This window comes from Stegastes partitus, unplaced genomic scaffold (genome assembly GCF_000690725.1).
Source record: "Stegastes partitus isolate 25-593 unplaced genomic scaffold, Stegastes_partitus-1.0.2 Scaffold575, whole genome shotgun sequence".
NCBI lineage: Eukaryota > Metazoa > Chordata > Actinopteri > Pomacentridae > Stegastes > Stegastes partitus.
Genome location: NW_007578306.1, coordinates 371,505 through 389,955, shown reverse-complemented (window position 1 = coordinate 389,955; position 18,451 = coordinate 371,505). Strand labels below are relative to the sequence as shown.

The window sequence follows — 18,451 nt, the reverse complement described above, 5'->3', positions numbered from 1 at the left end:
CAGTTGAAGGACCAGTAATTAAGTTAGAGCTGATGTGGTCCATCCAGTTATCATTGGCTTTATCATTCAAAACTACAATGCACAGTCAGTTCCAATGCTCGAACTGGGATTAGTGAAGCTGTTTGTTACTTTAACACTGTTCATCAAAGGACAGTGAGCACACATGCCAGTGGAAGCACAGTAAGAGATGAAAGGTGAGTGTTGAATACCTTCCAAATCGTCAATAGTCTTCTCCAGCTTTGCCACAGACCTCTCTGCAAATTCTGCACGGGTCTCTGCCTGGAACACAAACCACAGCAAAACAAGTGTCAGTACAAAGTCTGGCATGTGTAACACCGTCAGCATTAGTAAGCAACAGAAACAGTGACATGGTAAAGATGTGAAAAACCTCACCTCCTTCAGTTTGTCAGTAAGAACTTTAATTTCCTCTTCATATTTGTCCTCCTTTTGTGAGTACTGAAATCCAAGCATAAAAGTTATTTTAAAAAAGACTGTATTAATTAAGATTATTTGAATCTTGTTTGAGTAATGCAAGCAAGACAACTGTAAAGCATTTGAACCTTGTCATTAGGATACCATCTTACCATCCTAAGGTTGCTTAACAACTCAACTCAACTGCATTTTTAAGGTATTTCCAGTTTTTTCTAATCTACTGCTATCAGCTTTAAGTTCACTATGGATAAACAAAATACTGTCTACTGCATACTAAGAAAGATATTTACAGATTGCCCGATATTCAATTCTACATCTTAAATTCAAGCAAAGATGACAGCTGTGATTACATTTTGGTCAATAAAACTTTTCAATTTTAGTTTATGCACAAATCAAATGTTAGCACCATTTTAACATGGTGTAACACCATTTAAAGCATCTCTACATCTTGCCAAATGCTAGAGAACTTGAAACAAAAGCTGGAATTCAAGTTAGTTCCATTCCAGTTTTTCATGACTCCATAGCAGGATAATGAGGACTGTTTTGTTGAATGGACATGGGTTCACGGGATTTCAGATTACAGTCCATACATCAATACAGACAGCATACAATATGTACAGTCTGGCTGGTCACTCTTGAGCTAAAATGCTCCTCAACTCCTACTGTACCTTGTCAGACTGGGCTTCCAGTGACTTCAAGTTGTTGGTGACATTTTTCAACTCTTCCTCAAGGTCACCTGATTTACTGAGCAATGTTGGAAAGAGGAAAAGCAAAAGAAGAAAAAGCAGTGACTGGAAAGGTAGGACAGTAAAAGAACTTAAACCCTGACACTTTTTGAAGGACACATCTAGGAGTATGTGTGTGTCATCAAGGCAAATAGCTGTCCTGGAGACCCCTATTGTAGTAGGAACTAAGGCTGACATGCAAAAAAAGTTCATATTCTAGGGGGGTAAATACAGGTTAGACAGAAAATATAGAGAAGCTGAGAGGTTGCAGGTCAGAGTAGCAAAGGCAGTAAGTTACAATTAGACTTGGGAGGAGTTCGCACAGTAAGTACCTCTTCCTCGCCACACATCATGGACTTCAAATTCTGATCCATTAGTTTGAACTCCTCCCCCAGCTCCCTCACTCGCCTGCAGGGGTTAGTCCAGGTGGTTGGAGGTGAGGGGAGATAGTGGCCAGGGCAGCCATAAAACAGTCCACGCGGTGGTTGTGCATTCATGCATTCAAAAACACAGAAGGACACAAAAACACACATCCAGGTCTCTATGTGATTAGTGCAGTTGTTATGTCTTGCAGCTTGTGATTATTCAAACATGCTTACATGATGCCAGACTCATGCAAGAACAACTTGCATTAGTGTTAAAATTGTCTGATAAATAATTCACTAAATATTAACCAGAAGGTTTAACAAATGATTAATAATTTAGTTTATTTACAAAGAAAAAACACCAAACATAGCCTCCAGCTTCTGTAGGGGTTGGAATCTACTGGTTGTAATGCATTAGGATTGCAGGGAAATGTATTACTTTACTGCCACCTGTTGGACATAGGTGGTAGCTCTAGTCTTGTCGCCGTGGGTGACGGAGAAGATTGTTCAAGCAAAGTAGCATCAAGATACTACACTGATTTTGTCAGGATTTTGTTTTTTATATCACAAAAAAGAATGAACACAGAATCAGTACATTAAACAGCCATTAGTAGTTGCAGATGAAAAGAGAATCATTCTAACATTTACATGCAACACTTCTCTCACTATTGAGTTTTCTCACTATGATCAATATAAACACAAGGGGACAAACCGTATCTCAGCAAAGTATGAAACTCATCAATGACAAGTGAAGGTGTATGATCTCATGTTGTCATAGTTGTGACCACTTGATCTCTACAATGACGACATGAATAATGTACAGTGGCTCTTATGTCAGTGTGAATTTTGGTGCAAGAGGTATTGACTTACGCCTCAGCCACCTCGGCTCGCTCCTCTGAGCGCTCCAGATCACCCTCAAGGATCACCAGTTTACGTGCAACCTGCAGACATTCAGCACACACTCACCTGACTCATCCAAGCTAATACAACACAACAACTGCCTTGTCTTATTCTGCATTCGACATACTGTACTACATGTACTATATTCAGTTAAAAGACAAATTCATTGTTTTACAGGAAACCCTCAAATTTCTAAAGTAACAAGTTGGTCAGAGCTATCACAATACATTTACAGATATAATTAATTTGTTTTAATTTTAATTTCTTCTAAATAAGTTTTAAAACATTTGATGTGTGCTTGATAATGCATTGTCATTCCACTGTCAGTAAGTCCCATAATAACGATGAAAAGCAGTGATCCCTCACCTCTTCATATTTTCGATCAGCCTCCTCAGCGATGTGTTTGGCTTCCTTCAGTTGCATCTCCTGGATCTCCATTTTTTCTTCATCTTTTGTTGCTCTGTTCTCTATAACCTTCATTCCTCTAAATGACAAGAGGGACAGCGATAAGCAGTCAACCAAATATGTGTGATTCAATTTATTATTTTTGCTCTGGGGCTAACTGTAACATCTACCTACAGCAAATTGCTGTGAAGGAGCTACATCATGTGTTAGAATATAAGCTTGGAGTTGGAGACGACAGATGTAAAATTAAAAACTGCATTGCAAATTAGAAGTGCAAACTTTGGGAAAAAAAGGTTGCATTATTGGAACTTTAGGACAAATCTTTTTGAATCATGAGTCATATTTTATCACACAGCTCGTTCTGATCAAGTAATTTAATTGTGTAGTAATAAAAAAATAACAGAACAGATTTCATGACTGTTGATGTAGAGCATACTATCATGTATCACTCAGCTTTACAGATGTTCAGATAATTGTTATTTGCAATAATCAACATTGCCTATCTATCTTAGATTGCAATAAAGGTTGCCTTGTAAAACATCAGGAAGATCAGACCCTTTCTGTCTGAACAAGCAGCACAATTCCTGGTACAGGCTCTTGTAATATCACGTATCAACTACTGCAACTCCTTACTGGCAGGCCTCCCCGCATCCACGGTCAAACCTCTGCAGATGATCCAGAATGCAGCAGCATGTCTGGTTTTCAACCAGCCAAAAACAGCACATGTCACCCTGCTATTCAGATCGCTTCACTGGCTTCCAGTTGCTGCCCGCATCAAATCCAAAACTCTGAAACTTGCCCACAAAACTACAATGAGAACAGCTCCCTCCTACCTGAACTCTCTCATTCGGGTCTACAGTCCCTCCCGCTCACTACGCTCGACCAACAAAAGCCGCTTGATACAACCACCACAACAGGGCTGAGGTCGATAGCTAGACTCTTCTCCTCTGTGGTTCCCTGGTGGTGGAACAAGTTACCAAACTTTGTTTGATCTGCAGAGACCTATTACCTTTCGCACTACCTGTAGACACCAAGGTCCTATCACACTTAAACTTATTTTATGGCACCTATCCAGGTTGTTTTCTTCTGACTAGGTCCTTGCTTGTGTTGTATTTACTCTTAGATGTACGTCGCTTTAGATAAAAGCGTACAAAATGACATTAGCCAACCATGACAAATTAGAAGTGAACACTGAAAAACCAAAATCATGGGCTTTGAATTGCTTAAATGTAAACATAAACTGCATTAAGAGGATCCATCCAAACATAAAGCTCTTCACCTCTCGCTCTCATCTGCAGCTTTCTCAGCCTCCTCCAGTTTCTGTAGAGCGGTAGCCAGTCTCTCCTGAGCTCGGTCCAACTCCTCCTCCACCAGCTGGATACGCCTGTTCAGAGATGCCACTTCTGCCTCAGCCTGTAGAGACAAACAAACAAGTCCCAATATTGACATAATGATGATGATAATCAGATCTGACCTATAGAGGAGACAGCAGACAGACAATGTGACAACTTGTGCATGTAAATACATCAAATATTACTTAGAACAATATAACCAATGCAACAATATTGGTTGTATCCTGTATTCAAATGACAAGCATAACTATATTCATTCTAATTTGGCCCTCCATGGCTCATCAGAAAATGTCAGCAATAACAAAATTAAGACAGATAGAAAGAGGGAAGAAAAACACCAGTAAAAGCAAGCAGCTCTTTGGGTCCACCTTCTTTAAAATTTAAAAAGGAGCAGAAAAATAACACCAAAAAAGAAGCAGTAATAATATCATTCTTTTAAGCCAGTGTGAAAGTATCTGCAAAGTTCAAAGGCACATTTGTCTAGTTATCATTCAGTCATCAGTCATGCCGCCCATTTGGAGACTTAAGAAGCTAAACCCTTGCAGTTTAGAGATTTTTTGTTTCTTTCTTTTCGTTTTATGTCTGTGATGTTCCTGTTTGTCATAATGTATGTTAGTGATACATTCCAAAGCACCTGAGCTCTGCCGATTGGGTGAACACTTTACAATAATAAACTTCAAACCAACATTAAAGTTAATTTTGTCCCGTTACCACTGTCATGTAATAAAGCTGTAGCATTGCTTTGTTCAATTCACACCATTAAAAGGAATTAAATGAAAAATGGGTTTCAAACATTAATTATCCATTTCTGATGACTTCACAGTCTTCTCATTTAACTTTTTTAAATTGTTCACATTTGAATTGATGCTTTAGAATTAGATGTTGTTAAAACGTTTTGTTAAAAGAAAAATGACCACATATTTTATTTTTCAATTTCTGTATTTTGAGCTTGTTGGCTGGACTGTACCATTAGCACCTGGGGGGTGTACGTCAGTCACTGCCCACGTAGCCTGGCTCACTTAACCTGGGAATAATGCATCAACTACGTTATTCTGGGACAGTTTGGAAAGGCATCTAGACATTACTCAAAGGTCACTGTATGACTGTTGTTTTGCTGTGGTTCAGATTAAATCGAGGAAGCCTTTAAATAGGCTACTTTTTGACGGCCTCACCTCACCCACCTGTGTGACGACACATCCTCAAGTAGAGGGTAGTGAATGAATGGCTATGAATAAATAAACAGGTGAGAAGGAAGACAACATTACTACAGTAACTTTACCAACAATGTACTGTGTATGTCAGCTAACTAATGCCTAGCCTACAGTTAGCCGACACATCGCATGGTCAGTGTGGCTGCTGAGTGCAAATGGTTCAGTCCAACCACGAGCAGAAGACACAAGAAAATTAGAATCTTTAAAAAAAAAAAAAAAGTTCAGAAATCAAATTCTGAAGCAACAACCCAAACGTGGACAAATTAAATTAATCCATCTACTTGTGAAGTGAAAAAAACATTAACCCATTTTTGTCGGTGCGACCTGAACAGAGGAGCAGTTACAGGTGTTTCACAGAATGGCATTTACCTTTACGTTCAGTTTCGATTAGACAGTTACTAGGCCTAATAGATGGCTACTTTCAATATTCATTGGCACTTAGAGAATCTAGAGGTTCATTCCTGAACACCCTCAGGCTCCGGAGTAGCGGATCTTCGGACGGAGCTTCGGTGTGTTACCGTCTCTCTGGCCCTCCTCTCCTCGTCCGCCTCCCCCTGCATCAGCCCGGCCCGGTCCTCCGCCTCGAACGCCGCCTGCTGCAGCGTCTGGATCTTCCTTCTTACGGCGTCTATGGATGTAAAAGTCGCCATGCTCGGAGGACTCACGCAGCACCTTGTCCCCGGTGTCATCCACAGACTCTACCTGGTGTCACCCTACACTCTGTGGATGTCACGCTGTTTCCATGGCAACAGATTCTTCCGGTTCTTCCGGTCATAGTGTTAATATCTTCATTTTTAAAATTACACGAAGCATCAGTTGATTCCAGCAGTTAACTGTTTCGTTTATTTTTGTAAGTTAGTGTTAATATCACAGATAATCATGTGACATCTACTGTTTAATTACTTACAGTCGTCCTCAAATGTATTCATACCCTTCCATTAAAGAAAAGGCAAAATTCACAATAGTCACTCAAATAACTAGAAACCTAAAAATAAAAAAAAGTAATAATAAATAAAAATTTGCTAAATTATATTTTAGTGAAATAAAAATTAAATTAAACTGAATATGAATAAATTTAAGGACGACTGTATTTGGGATCACAAATGTCCAACCCAAAAAGTATTGTGAACAAAGTTACTTATTTTATTGATATTAGCATTAACTTTGAAGAAGCAGAAGAACATGAGGGAGGAATATGAATACACTATAATTTGACCTCACCAGATATTAATTGACAGTGGCATCAGTTGGAACAAATGGCATATCACATCACCCTAGATATAAATAAAGGATACACGGATGAAGCTGGTACTTCAGTACAGTAGTATTTGGTATACTGTTTATTAATACTGCCACAGTAAATTTCTTCTTTCTCACTACAGGACACTGGTATGTATCATTGCCATGAACTGTTGCCGCTCTTATAGGAACTTGAGCATCCTAGATATAATCAGGTTTTTGAAGTCTCCCATTTTTGTGTTTCACCATGTAAACATCATATTTAAATCATGTGACCAAAATCAGGACTTGCCTCATAACCACGACAGTAACGCATGTAGACACAGATATACTAACCTGTACCCTGCAGTTTGATCAGTGCATTGTACCTTCCTTTGTAACTTGAACCTACCTTTGTTCCACATAAACTGTAACATTGAATGGTAAAAGCCAGCGTCGTCTGTAAACTCTGACTATATTAAATTTTTCATGACTTAGGAGCAAAACATCTCAGGCCTTAACATTTTTTAAAACTTCATAAATATATCAGTGACAAAACTCCTCAGCTACAAAAGGTGTATGACAATAAAAATGTATTTAAAACTACTTTTTTAAAAACTATTTTAAACTGATGATCATTGTATAATGCATCCATTTAACAGAGAGATCATTCAACAGACACTGTTGACTGTGAATAGCAGCTGATTTGTCCAATAAAAGGTTTTCCTATCATATCTCCTGCTGGATGCACAGCACAAATGTGTTTGTGAATCGAACTTGAAGTCCCGAGGCAGAAATGTTCATGTTAGAGTGAACACCAGCTACACTAGCAGACTCCTGTAAGCAGTGGAAGCATAAACAAATACTTTCAATGCTCCAACTCTTCTCCATCTTTGGTAACATCACCGTAACACTGCACACAGGAGGCCCAATTCCTTTCAGGACTGTTTCTGTGCTTCATTCTCTCTTGCGTCACTCAAGACATTTTGCTCTATAATTGGTCATGAATGGTACAATAATAATGGTAGGATTCATAACTCAAGAAAACCAGCATGGAAGTCATAACTGTCCACAATTACTGGCCCTCGAGTGAAAGTCTAGGGGTAGTGTTTTCCACTAATATTATACAGACCAAGTAAATTATGACTTAGTCAGTATTTAGATTGCTGAAGGAACATTTACAGCAGGAATACGAGGTAGGAATAGAGCACAACACTCAGGTATCTTTGCAGAATACAAGGTTGAGTATTTTTACATCAAACTTGTATGTTTGGTTTTCACTCATTTTCTTAGCATATTTTTTTTTTTTAAGCAAAAGTTGAATTGGACTCATGTGTCCTTTTTAATTATTTATTTTGTTCTGCAGTGGTAGCACCTTGTCCAGTCCCAATGCCCTTGTTCAGCAATGTTTGAAAGTTAACAGTTCGACACTATGTGAAAAAGGTAATATTATCCGCTTCCTTCACTTACATCCGTTGCCTTCTTTTCTGCCTGCTCAAGCTTTTCCTGGGCATCCTTCAGGGACTCAGAGTATTTGTCCAGCTCATCTTCCACTCCTTTGAGCTTCTTCTGCAGACCCAGCAGCTCCTCTTCCAGCTACAGCCCAAACACACAGTACACAGACACAAAACACGTCAGAAAGCTGAAGTCAAATCACAAGTTTTAAAACATTCCTTTTATAAGAGTGTGTGGCAAAAAAAAAAAAGAAAAAGAAAAAAAAAAAGAAAATTCTACTACTGGAAAGGTTTGGTATTTCCTTGGCTCATTTTTTTTGTGTAAATTTCAAAGTCAAGTAACTGATAGATCACGTTACATTACAATTACCACCTTATATGGTCAAAAAAGATTCTAAACAGCTTTTTGTGTTTTTCTTTCACCAAGGGTAAGTGTCAAATTATATTTTACTACCAAGTATGGGAATAATCAGGAGCGAAGTAGATTTCAGTCTTATATGAGTTTGACCTTCCAGCTGACCTGGACAGCTTTATGGCAGATACTGCACTCTGTGTCATTTGACCACACGATGAGATGCTGCAATAAGCAAGCACTTATTTAGGGTTGTTCTCAGATGACCCACTGGCCTTATTGACCTCCAATGGGTTAGTTGCTATGCATTGTCTGTCTGTTGTCTATCTGCTATCCTGCTCTCTCTCCCATTTACCCTCACCTCCACTGATCAAGGCAGATGGCTGCACTCCCTGAGTCTGGTGTTGGTGGAGGTTACTTGGTGATAAAGGGAAGTTGTTTCTTCCTTTTGTTGCCAAGTGCTGTTTAAAGGAATCCATAGGAAACTTTGAATTTGTTTGTTTCTCTGTAATTTTGTATGCTCCTCACCTTACTCTTGTAAGTGCCATGACATGGCATATGTTCTGAGTTGGTGCTATATAAATAAAGTTGGAATAAACTGGAATTAACTAATTTTAGGCATACCATTCAATGCTTCAACAATGGCAAGCCCAATCTCCTATAAAATACAAGTATATACATCTACATATAAAAACTGAAAATAACTTTAACTGGATACAGCAATACAGTGCTATTGCAATTCAGTACCATATTCTGCAATATTAATTCAATTCAATACCTTAACATAGTAAGGAACCGACCTTTTAAATATTACAGCGAGATTGATGCTGCACTACAGTGATTTACTATCCTTTTTTTTTGTTTGCTTTTTAAAGTAACAATCTATGTAATGCAGTATCATTTCCAAACACGGGAATTTATTAGAAGGCCATGGTAGATGCCCTGGGGGCATTTTATTAAAAAAAACTACCAATCAAGGTTAAAAACAAAAAGGAAGTTCTTACTAATGTACACAGCATGAACAAAATCTGTCCACTCATTTGGTAAAGTAAGTTCCTATTGGAACTGGAGTGCCAAGGCTGTCATTGTAACATGTTTGGTGCTTGAATATTCACAGACCACTTTATGGACTCCCCTGCCAAAGCAGATAGCAAATAAAATTCAGATGGAAAGACTTGGTTCACCCAGTGCACTACAAAATTTGAAAGCTTCATAGGAACCCATTAATGAAATATCCATCCATCCATTATCTATACACCGCTTAATCCTCACTAGGGTGGTGGGGGGGCTGGAGTCTATCCCAGCTGACTCAGGGTGACGGTGCTAACCCCTAATCCACCGTGCCATTAATGTAATTAATATCATACTTACAACACAGGCTGTTAGCTCAGTGATGTGGGAGAAAGTTACATTAAATTAAATTAAATTAAACTTAGAAATTAAAAAGTTCATACAGTTGTTCGTACTACTTAAAGGACAAAAATACTATATGAAAGACATATGCACCACAGTCACAAGTGACCTCCCCTATTTTCCCCTTTTCTTCCAGTGAGGCGCCACTGTTAGAAGTGAGGTTGCTACTCTTACAGATGGTGATGTTTTAAATGCCCTGCTACATCCACCGGAGGTTGTAGTTGTTGAAGTGCCCCTCAGTCTTCCTTGCATTAGCATCCCTGATGCCCTGTTACCAGACCTGAAGGCGGTGTTGTGGTCCTTGAGAAGAGATTTAACTTCTTTGTCATCCAGGGTTGGGGCATACCCGGATGTAATTGTTGGCAGTTCTGTATGTAGTCGTTAATGTGTACTCCTCCAAGTCCTAATTCTCAAAAATGTCCAAGTTAGTCAAAGCAGTCCTTCAGCTGAGAGGAAGCTCCTTCAGGCCATGTTTTTACACTTCTTATGGTGGGTTGAGCTTTTCTTCTGAGGGGTGTGTGTGCTGGGGTTAAGAGTTTGGACTAGTGATCTGACTGGCCTAAGTGTGGAAGTGGTGTTGATTTAAAGCCTTCATTGACATTAGAATAAGCTTTGTCCAGTGTTTTTTCCAGTTGTGGAACAACTGATGCATTGCTAAAATTTGGGGAGAACTGTCTTTAAATCTGCATGGTTAAAATCCTCAACTATGATACGAGCTGCCTCTGGATATGTGCTCTGCTGCTATGAGGCTATAGCGCTGTGCAGGTAATCTAGACCTATGCTGGCATTGTCATTTGGTGGAATGTAAACAGCTGCAACTGTAAGAACAGTAAACTCACATAAGCGTGTTTAACAATGGTAAAGTCACAACATACACAAGGCCAGTTGACCTAAATGGGATCATTTAGCTTATCATATTTTCTTGACCTCAGGCTAGTCACTGAGCAAGTCACAGCAGACACCGATGATGAAGCAACATATTGATATAAGTTACGGTTGAAACTTCTGTTCAGATGTCATCTCTGAAGAAGCAGTAACTAGCAATCTTGTTTGCAAAGTTGGGCCGAAAGCAAAGATTGAACTGCAGCATCTCAAATACTTTGTGGAGAAACCAAGGAAAAATGCTAAACTTCTGTTTCTGCACTCTTTAAATACAGTTACAGTATATCCCATTACAGCCCTTTTGATAAAGTCAAAATTAAAACAGTTTTTTAAATGTGGTGTTACTGTTGCTTTACATTTTACATCACATATATGATAAGAAAGTTGTAATAATGTCAAATTTAGATTCATGATGCCCAGAGGATGAGTCCTTATAATTTGTAACCAGCTGACAGTGTATTCCTGTTCATAATAGGATGGCCCTTTTCCATTTACGACTTGGCCTTTGCTAGCCAATGACTCATTTCAAAAGATTGTTTCAGCAAGTTGCCATCAGCTTCAGGGACTATAAAAAGCCAATTGTAAATGACAGGGATGTGGCCTGACGACAATGTCCCCAGGACAAATGTCCTTTCTGTCACACTTCTGACAGTCAATCCCTGTCTCTAGCCATGTGAGGCCTCTCACTCACAAATAGTGTTGGGTAATCCTGATCCTACAGTCATAGTGGTTAACTCCCAAACAAACAGCCTTGACTGTCTCTAACAGCAGCGACAATTCAAAGAAGGTGGAGGTCTTTAGGGGGAAAACAGAAATAGACATGCCAGTATTCAATGCTCTTAGGCAGAGAGTAGTGAGGGTCTACTTATTGTCACAGCTACAAGTCGGTATTCTCTGGGAACAAATGCTATGTTGGCAGATGCATAGCTGAATGGTTGCTCTGTATTAATAGATTGCTACCTGATCTTGTCAAATACGCTGTGGAGTTGCATAGGAGAGATGGCAAGTCATTAAGGAATGTGACTATGTTCTATAGCTGAAACAATAGCTGTGGCTAATTTCTCACATTGTGAACCACGTGAGACATTATTCACAAACTGCAGCCAATTTAGAATGTGCTGGATGGTTATATTCATTGGTTGCTTAGTAGATGGAGTCCAAATTTCCACCCTCCGGACATACTGAGCCATCCCATATTTCCATCACATTTCCATGACATGTTCAACATCCCCCCCATCGAGTCTAAAAGGGCACTATGTGTGTGTGCGTGTCTGTGTGTGACTGGAGCTTCAACCTCATTCATGTCCATGGATATGAAAGCAAGTTCTTGACACTTAAAAATATTGAAGGTGTTTTTCTAAATAGTTGTTGCCAGTATCAGTCACAGGTAGGACAACATCAAAGTGGCCATGGAAATATTACGCTTCAGCTTTACCCAGGCTTGTTGGTTATTATTTAAAGGCAAAGCTGGAGTCTATCCCAGCCGACCCTGGACAGGTCACCAGTCTATCACAGGGCTAGACTTAGAGACAGACAACCAAGCACACTCACATTCACACCTTCAGACAATTTAGAATCACCAATTAACCTCAACATGTTTTTGGACTGTGGGAGGAAGCTGGAGAACCCAGAGAGCCCACGTTGCACAGGGAGAACATACAAACTCCACACAGAAAGATCCCAGAAGTCCTCAGCGGGACGCGAACCGGGGATCTTCTAGGTGCGAGGCAACGATGCTAACCACCAAGGATTATACCATCTACAGGTTAGCGTTTAACAGTTTATTCACATTTAAGCATTATGGTGTCTTTGCTACTTGCAGAGCAACTAATGTGGAAGTTAACCACAGTATCAAGTACAAATGACACATTTCGTCTTACACATGTAAACAGTAAGACTTGAACGAATTTGTAAATTACTTTACACCACAAATTGTCTTGCAGCCAGGTTTCTCTCTTGCACTGACGCAGGGCTTTGTAGAATGGTCTGGCTGCACCTCATCATTATTCTGCTATAGAAGGAAAAAAGCTCTTCTGTGTTTGTATTCCTTCACACCAATCACAACCATCTTGGGCGGGGCTAAGAACAGGATGCGCCAACAGTGTTCACTCCAAATAGTGACAAGGGAATTGTTTTGGTGAAACATTTGCATGCAGGAAAGTGAGTACTGTCATTAAACTTGAGATTTCAGCATCTAGGTAGCTGTCTAGAGGTTACTGTTGTTGTTGTTGTTGTTGTTGTTGTTGTTGCTAACAGTGATGAAGGGCATTTTGAAAACAGTAGCACATAGAGATTAAAGGCAGACTTAAACACATCCAGTGAGTCACGCTGTTTGCAGCGAGGTGATTGATTCTGTCAAAAAAGATGAACATTACAGCACCAAAATAAGTGCCACAAAACCAAGAAGTATACAATAAGATTCAAGATTTAAATACAAATAGTGTCTGTAAAACCGTAGCTACAAGTTGAGAATGCGAAAGTTCTTTACTTGCCATAAAAAATCAACAGTGTTGGCTAGCTAGCCTCCCATTATCCCCCATTTTCACCAACATTTCTAATTCAGCATTGTTATAGTGAGCAGTAAAGAATAGGTAGTAGGCATGCAATAAAAAGTAAACAATAAACTGACTAATCCGCGTAAGTAATGATTCTGGATCTTCAATGTAGGGAAACTTCTCATGACACGGGATTGTGAAGGGGCTGCAAGGTGGCTCGGTGGGTAGCACCGTTGCTTCGCAGCTAGAAGATCGAGTCCCAGTTAGGATGCCTGGGATGTTTCTGTGTGGAGTTTGCATGTTCTCCCTGTGCAGCGTGGGTTCTCCCCGCGTTCTCCAGCTTCCTCCCACAGTCATTAATTGGTGATTCTAAGTTGTCCGAAGGTGTTGTCAGCTGAGTCAGCTGGGAAAGACTCCAGCCCCCCTAGTGAGGATGTATACATGATGGATGGATGGGATTGTGAAGCTTTATCTACTGAAGAAACTAAATGCATGGGCCTCGATCCTATTATATATAACAAATCTTTTTTAGTTTACTATGCTGTTTTGTCCACGTGTCATCTTGTATGTCTGAAATTGATGACAGTGCAAACACTCCCGTGCCATATAGTGTAAGACGTTGTGGTTTACAATGATAAGATACAACAGAAGATAATGTGCAACAGACTGAAGTAGCGTTGATTGTTGCAACAACTCAAAATGTTTTACCAAAATATTTTTTCTTAATACTAACTGTTAAGAAAAAAACAACGTTATGCTGCGGAGCAACGTTCCGATACAACATCAATTCTCTGAGAAGATTTTTTTTTGTTATGCTAAGTGGCTCAGCTGTGTTAGAGTGGGTTGACAGTGTATTTATCAGCTACTACACTCTTCAATTCATATTTATCTTCACACACACACACATTACTACAAGTACAAGTACTTGTATTTCGTATTACCCTACATTCTACTGTACTCTGTGATTTTTATTACCGAAAAATAATTAGCACAGATTATTTTTGGTTTGTGTCATATAAAACACCACATTTTAGACTGATAATTAGATATTTCATGTTTTGAATTCAAATAAATTTGTAAATAGATCTAAAACATGTTTTCACTTCATTTATGTTATTACATTTAGATTGATGGACGAGTCAAGTCAAGCCAGTGGAAGAGGTCTGAATACTTTGTGAAGTAACTGTATTTGTTTTTCTGCCTCTGGAGCTGCACAGGTTGGATCTGAAACTCCTGTCCAGTGTTTAAGTTCTCCTGTTTGTTGTTTGTTGGATTGTCTCTGCTTTCATCTTCTGTCTACCTTTTACCCTCATCCCGACCAGTTGAGGCAGATAACCATCCTCCATATGCCTGGTTCTGCTGAAGGTTTCTTTAGGATACAAGGCAGTTGTTCCTCTCAACTGTCATCAACATGTGGCTCAGAGGGAATCTTAGAAATCATTGGAGGTGTTTTGTAAGTGATTTTGTAGGGTCTTGACCATCATTTTTAAATGAGTCAGGTATGAAACTTGTAGGGTCCAACATTAATGTTTATTTTGGTCAGGTAAGTTTGTATTTTATACTATTATGCAGTGTTTAAATTACTCAGATAAATTTACATAATAAATAGTACTGTAGAGTCTTAACCCTAATATTTTATAAATGTGAAGCACCAATCTTACGTCTCTCGTGGAAAGCGCTTTGGCCGAGCAGTTTCTTGTTTAAAATGTTCTATAAATACAATTCAAGTCAATTCAATGTTATTTGTATAGCACAGTTTACAACATATGTCATCACACAGCGCTTCACATAGTAAGGTATAGACCTTACAAATTTGAACAGAGAACCCAACAATCCAAAGTAGCCTTTGGACTCCCTCTGAGCAAGCGGTTGGCAACGGTGGGAAGGAAGCAAAAAAAACCCCTGAGGGAGGGGGGAAAAAAACCTCCGGCAGGACCAGGCTCAGGGAAGGCAGTCATCTGCCTCGACCGGTTGGGTGAGAGTGGGGCTGGGGGAGTGGGGAAGGGGGTGGGCGTAGCAGGATAGCGGATGGAGAGCAAGCAATAGAACGGAACAATAAATATGAAACAGCAACTTGACTTGGTTACTGCCCTGTGTATATTCACTCACACCAAGAACTGATGACCTATGATCCATCATCTGGCTATCACCAGGAAAGGGGTGCCGTTGTATCAGTAATGCATTGACATTTTTAAGTCTTCGTACGTAGTGTGCAAATTATCTGTTTTTATAAGTTACTTTAGAGAAAGTTCACTATAATCAGATTGTCAGATATTTGAGGCAGTAAGATGTCTGGCACTTATAGTATGAAGTGATTCTTGTTTTCAGATGCTCACAGCAGTCTTAGGGGAGCAAAATGTCGTACTCCTGAGTGAAAGCTAATAGTGATCTTAGTCATATCTACCTGTGCAAGTTTTACCATTCAAATTCTGTGTGATCTTGTCCAAAAGGCAAAACTGACCATCAGATTCCAAGTAGTTGTCTTGGAAATCATGTGAGAATTACAGAAATAGCCATTCTTTTCTTACCTTTAAATAATCATTTACTGTCTACTTGGGTAGACAGAAAACATATTTACCTTTAATGACCTTTATGAACTTTCATTTATTTAACTACAAATGAGTCTAACTGTGTGCAATATCACTTAAAAGTCCATTATTCAAAACTGCCTTATCTGTCAATAACTGCATTACTTTTAAATTGGACAGTAGAGTACTTCCTCCTATGAACAATCTAAAACAAATACTTATGAAAGACTAAATTGAAAGTTCAGTCCTCAAAGTACAAACTAAACGCAACAACAGTGAATGCACCTGTCATCACAAGTAAGAAAATCTGTGATCACTACGGCATAACTGAGCACACATGTCATTCCCAGTTAGCCTTACTGCATGAACACAGTTACAAACAGCAGAACTTTCTCAGTTCCGAACCTATGGACTGTGTTTATGTGCATGTCTGCATCGTGTCTGCACATGCAATAACAATTACTAGCAGAGCTGAAAAATCTGATCATGAGGCATCACAAAGATGGAAAGGCTACAGGAAAATGTGGGACCAACTAAATATCAGTCAAAGCACAGCTGCAGTTGATCAGAAGTTATAGAATAAGCCATTGTACCACTACTCAGAGCTGCAGTGACCTTCCTCCTAAAATGACACCACACACACACACAGCGCAGTACTTCCACAGTCTAGATCTGAAAACTAAAAGTAATGCCTGTGATACAAATGTGAATCATTTGTCATTTGTACAGCACTTCTGTTGTAAGTACACTGAACAATACTGAAGTTAGGAGAAGGAATTTTCCAAATGTTTTTTTTTTCATCTTTAAAGCAAAACTATGAGTCTTTTGATAAAGAGTGTCCAAGGTAGCCACAAGTTAGTCACATCAGCAACATAGTGAAAGTGTTTTAACTTCAGTCCTGCGAGTGATGGTTAATTTGGGATTTAAAGTTTAAAACAACTGGCTGGGGCAAAGGCCAGGTTAGGATTGGTATCACAAGAGATGACTTGGTTGGTGTTTGGAATGAAGTTCAAGTTAAGGTAAGTGGAGACACACCCAGCTTCAGAATCCAGCCAGATTAAGTAAGGCTGCAGAACTTCTGAGCGTCCTGAAGTTTTTCATCGCTAATGAATTGTAACCCTCCGAGTGATTGTGTGGAGTTGTTAATAGTCCCCTCTGACCTCCACCTTACAAGGTCTTTGTTTGGTGCAGGGTCCAGATGATTAACACCTTCATGCACTGGAACAAACTATCTGAGAAAAGCACTTTTTCTTTCAGTCTCTGCTTGGAACTCTTGAGAAACTTAGCCAACAGACTTGCTCCAGATTTAACTTCTCGTTCATGGTTTTGCAGTTTATTTTTTCATAGTCCTATGTATATTGTGTTGATGTATAGACAATGGATGGATGGATTGTCTTAATTAAATCAATCTTTTTTGGATTAAATATATTAAAAAAAGTGCTCTGTTAATAAATTGGTGTTATGCAGTGTATTGTACCAGATTTAGAAATCCCCAAACACCTGCAACCAGTGCAGAAGATGCTTTGTGGAAAGACGCCAGAAGCGGGAGTGTGTGACGGTGTGGACCTGCGCGTCATCCTCCTTTACCTGTTTGCATTTGTCCTCCGCTCCCTTCTTGTCCCCCTCAGCCTGCTCGGCCCGGTCAATCGCGTTCTCCTTATCCAGCTTCAGCATCTGCATTTTCTTCTTGATGGCCTCCATGTTTCCTCGGGTTGTGGTGCTGTGAGCAGAGGCAGAACGGGGCTCGTTATCCGGACGGTCGGACTGTTCTGTCGGGGATGGAGGCGGACGGAAGCGCGCGTGCGGCTGGTCTGAGCGGCTGTGGGAGAGCGCGAGGATGGACTAGCAGCTGCACGAGCCCCGGACAGTTTTTTCAAAGTGGCTCCGCGCGGGTCCATGACCATATTTAGGCACCGAAAGTTCTTCTGTCGGTGGGTGACGCCTGAGAATAAATCTCGCCACGAAAGGAACATCAGCAGAGGTAACAGAAAATATCCACTTCAGCTCACATCCACTTTGTCTGTGGAGAAAAAGTTCAACCAGAGAGAGACTTGTGAAATCATTTTCAATTATATAAATTTCCTCCTGCATGCCACCCTTCCCACCATAATCCCCCTCCTGACCAATGGATGCGGTCTGTTTTCATTCCAGGTCTTTTTTTGTATGATTGTGGCCTTGCTAAGCTTTAAATAGAACTAAAACTGGTATTGTGAAATCAAAAGAAGTGATTTTGAGTTATGTTTCTGTAACATCCTAACAGTGCCTCTATTATTATAAGAATTTAAATATAAAAAGTATTGCCCCCCTCCAGATATCTTCTGCTTTTACATATTTGTCACATTTCAGTGTTTCAGATCATTAAACTAATTTGAATGTAGGACAAAGATAATCCAAGAAAACCCAAAAAGCAGTTTATAAATGATGATTTCATTCAATGAGAGAAAACTATTGTCCAGACCCATCATGCTCGATGTGAAAAAGTGATTTCCCCCTTAGCTACCAGTCTCCCAAATGATCAGATTCATTCAGCAGTTGGGTTCAGTTTCACCAGCCACACCCACATATGATTACCACCAGGCTTGTTGAATCTAAACATCACTTAAATAGAACCTGTGTGGCATTGTGAAGTAGCTAAATGGTCTCAAAGAGCAGCACATGACACCACGTTCTACAGAACAGATGCTAAAGAAAGTCACAGACATTTATCAGTCTGGAAAGG

The 18,451-nt window shown here is 39.7% G+C and overlaps 1 protein-coding gene across 1 annotated transcript; it reads right to left on the bottom strand.

Annotated features, from left to right (window-relative positions):
• Positions 1–72: 72 nt before the first annotated feature.
• On the bottom strand, positions 73–17,601 carry tpm2 (tropomyosin 2 (beta)). The gene is made up of 8 exons (XM_008288813.1): positions 17,320–17,601; positions 8,079–8,204; positions 4,107–4,240; positions 2,789–2,906; positions 2,393–2,463; positions 1,101–1,176; positions 394–456; positions 73–279 (listed from the first exon to the last, which is right to left on the bottom strand). Exons 1-8 carry the CDS (start codon positions 17,431–17,433, stop codon positions 73–75), a joined length of 909 nt encoding a protein of 302 aa, XP_008287035.1. The 5' UTR covers positions 17,434–17,601.
• Positions 17,602–18,451: the final 850 nt, after the last annotated feature.

Bases quoted from the DNA above. Each gene is read 5' to 3' on its own strand.
- tpm2 (XM_008288813.1), bottom strand. From the start codon at position 17,433: ATGGAGGCCATCAAGAAGAAAATGCAGATGCTGAAGCTGGATAAGGAG. The intron at 4,241-8,078 runs GTAAGTGAAGGA...TTGTCTCTACAG, and splicing joins CAGAAAAGAAGGCAACGGAT to GCTGAGGCAGAAGTGGCATC. The intron at 2,907-4,106 runs GTGAAGAGCTTT...CTTGTCATTTAG, and splicing joins GCTGCAGATGAGAGCGAGAG to AGGAATGAAGGTTATAGAGA.